Genomic DNA, 3,549 nt, shown 5'->3' with positions numbered 1-3,549 from the left:
GATCATTTGTTTCCACGTGAAAGGCGGGGATGTATACCTCCTAATAATTAGCATATGCAGCAGCAGCAGCTAGAAGTTTCCAGCTAGTGGGCAATTATTCTCTTTAGCTTTTGGTTTAATATTAATATTTCACATGCTGTTTAGAGCTTTTGTTACCAAGGCCTTGTTTAGTGCTACTGTAGTGAAATCCGAAATTTTTTCGGAACTAAACAAGGCCCAAGCTAATTACCAAGTAATTGAATTTTGCGTTGTCGCTTCACTTTCGCACCGCTTTGTGAAATTCTTAATGGCTCCCAGGGTCAACATATCACTAGTTTACCATTCCAAAAAACATTAATATTTATGTTCTCAAACAAACATATCATTTGCTAAATTCCATCATATATTTTTACAATACATCTACTTAGAGATATAAATATTAATATTATTTTCTAAAAATTTTTTGTTAAACATGACACTATTTAACTCCTTGAGTTGTGATATACGCATTCATTTTTGGACGAGCCCCATCAAACCTTCTCTCTTTATTCCCTGTACGGATAAGGTGCCAGGCCTAAGGTATCCAATCTCAATCGTCCTCTCGCCCAAACCATGGAGAAGAGCCGGGTGCTGGTGGTGGGCGGCACCGGGTTCATCGGCCGGCGGATCGTGCGGGCGAGCCTGGCGGAGGGGCACCCGACGCTGGTCCTGATGCGGCCGGAGATCGGCCTGGACATCGACAAGCTCCAGATGCTGCTCTCTTTCAAGGCGCAGGGCGCGCGGCTGGTGGAGGCGTCGCTGGAGGACCACGCGGCGCTCGTCGCCGCCGTGGCGCAGGCCGACGTGGTGATCTCGGCCATGTCCGGCGTGCACTTCCGCAGCCACAACCTCTCCCTGCAGCATAGGCTCGTCGAGGCTATCAAGGAGGCCGGCAACATCAAGGTGCGTCATTTAATCTACAACCTCTTCCAGTATAGTCCGGTTCAGAATCAGAAGCTGGTTTTGAGTCTTCGAAAAAAAAAACTGGTTTTGAGGCGTTTTTGTGGCCTTATTTAGTTTCCAAAAAATTTTGTAAAATTTTTCAGATTTTCCATCACATCGAATCTTTAAACGTATGCATGAAGTATTAAATATAGATGAAAATAAAAACTAATTACACAGTTTGGTCGGAATTGACGAGACGAATTTTTTGAGCCTAGTTAGTCCATAGTTAGACAATATTTATCAACTACAAACGAAATTGATACTATTTATATTTTACAAAATATTTTGCAAGTAAACAAGGTCTAAATTGATTTGAGTTGCATTCCTGGGCGACCTGCCATGCCTCGATCTCTACTCCAGTACGTCTCCTGCGTCTCTGTTCTTCCTTCCAAGCTACTACACCCATGCATTACCTACCATAAAAGAAGGCTTTGTTTAGATGCTATTTTTTTTATTTTGCTACTGTAGCACTTTCGTTTGTTTGTGATAAATATTATTTAATTATGGACTAACTAGAATCAAAAGATTTGTTTCGCGATTTACAGCTAAACTGTGTAATTAATTTTTGTTTTCGTCTATATTTAATGCTTCATATAAATGTCACAAGATTCGATGTAACGGAGAATTTTAAAATTTTTTTGATTTTTGGATGAACTAAACAAGGCCGAAATCTCGAACGGATACAATCGTCCGTTTAGAACGCATGATTTTTACAGGAGTCATATACAAATTTTACAGATATCAGTTCAACTCTAGAGAAAAAAGAAACACACGAACAGAAAATTCTTTTCGTATTCTAAACAGGCCCAGGACAAAAAAAAGCAGAAAAATAAAAGTCTGGCGCATCTGATCCCGGGGGAGCACGTGTCTCACATTACCGGCTCTAACCATTTTCCTAATCCTCACTCTGTCCCCGGCCCTTCACTCCTTCCAGTAGCCCGTGAGTCCCTCGGTTTTTTTATCTTTCTTATATACTCTATCCATCTATCGAGGGCGTCTTTAGGTGTGACGCGATCACCAAGTAAAGGCTGCGCGTGCAGGATTTTTCTTTGATACGCCGTTTCCATTTACTCCGCATGCGACAGTTTTATTACCGAGCAATTACTCCTCAAAAACCTCCCCAAACGTCGTTAGCGTACTCAGCAGTGTGGTCTCTTGTAGCGTACTTGTACTCGACCGTGCGGCCAGGATAGCTAACGGAAGGGAAACGGTGTAGCTGAGTGGAGGGAGTAGTTGAAGCGAAGGCAGATGGCGCCGCATCAATGCCGCGTCTGGTACAAGGAGCCGAGTCTCGTAGGACGAGCGCAGGCGTATGGAGAACTGGCCCATACGTTATATGCCTCCAATTTTTGGAAACTTTATTTTTGGTAATATGCCCCCGATAGATGGATACAGGGGTACATTTTTAAAAAATTAATACAGTTGCTTTTTTTATTTTCGAATATAACCCATTTGGTAGTGTTTAAATCTCTGGCAGAGCCAAAACACGCTGTTGTGCAATATACATTGGTGTGACACGATCTGTCACGGTAAACAGTGGTTTTCACGTGAAAAACTTTAACGTGCCACTCTCGTTGGCACGGTAGCACTATAGGGCCGTGCTAATCAGATTGATGTGGCAAGGTGCAATCTTAAAAACATTATATCTTTTCTATATGAAATTAGAAGAAAATATTTTTTATATAGCTTTTGATGAGATCTATAAATTTGTAATTTTGAGTTTTTTTTATATAAAAATTATAGTTCTCGACGATATTTATAACTTTTTAGTTTTGAGTTTTTGTTTGAGGTGAGTAAGATGCTACAAGCGCTTGTCGTCTTACAGAAATATAACTTTTTTATATGGTGTCAAATGGAGATATTCTCTATATGAATGTTGTAGTTATGGATAAGATCTGTAACTTTAAGTTTTGAGTAGCCAAGATAAAAATGCAAGTGAGATAGTAATAGGTGAGATAGTAATAGTCCGTGACTCCGTGGTTGTCACAGGAAAATCGGACCGAAAACGCTGTTTGCCGATGACGCGGGTCTCAGAAAATTTGGAAGCAGGCTAATCTGTTTGTTTGAGCGTATCTACTAAATTTATGAGCCATTTAAGAGTTTTTTTTTCTCACAACAAAATAGTGAATAGTACTTTCATCGTGTTAATTAATAAAATATTCAGTTAGCGTCTTTCAGCTGCACACTCACGTACGTATTGCTTAACTAGATGGAAGATGGTGCAAGATTGGGATGATGCTAGAAACAAACCATCATGGCCTATTTTTCCTCGCATCACGTTAACACCGTGGAGGGCCTAATCTGTCTACCATCGCCATTGCGCGTGGTTGGTATGCACTGCTGCACCATCAGCCTAACAAACCAGTCATGTTTATTTTTTGTTTCTTGGTAGCACGTGCGAGTCGACTCTCGATTATAAAAAAGGTTAAAAAAACAAATCACTTCGTCATCTGTGACGTCACCGTGTCTTCGACTCCCTCCTTGGCTCTCCGAGGATGATGTGCTTGTGCATTGTGCTACACTGCTATATAAGATTAGAGTAACTACACGTGTGTATCCGGTGTGGTTCACAACCTCTCTGCCGCA

The 3,549-nt window shown here is 41.1% G+C and overlaps 1 protein-coding gene across 2 annotated transcripts in view; it reads left to right on the top strand.

The window, feature by feature from the left end:
- Positions 487-3,549, top strand: part of LOC110429729 (isoflavone reductase homolog) — a 5,334-nt gene continuing 2,271 nt past the window's right edge. Inside the window, exon 1 of one of the 2 annotated variants that reach the window (XM_021446175.1) lies at positions 487-921. In XM_021446175.1, the coding sequence (XP_021301850.1) occupies positions 592-921 (330 nt within the window). In that variant the 5' untranslated portion in view covers positions 487-591. The remainder of the gene's footprint in view (positions 922-3,549) is intronic. The other variant, XM_021446176.1, reaches the window with a different exon arrangement.

The sequence above is a fragment of the Sorghum bicolor genome, chromosome 8, assembly GCF_000003195.3.
Source record: "Sorghum bicolor cultivar BTx623 chromosome 8, Sorghum_bicolor_NCBIv3, whole genome shotgun sequence".
NCBI lineage: Eukaryota > Viridiplantae > Streptophyta > Magnoliopsida > Poales > Poaceae > Sorghum > Sorghum bicolor.
This window is presented reverse-complemented; position numbering and strand designations above follow the sequence as displayed.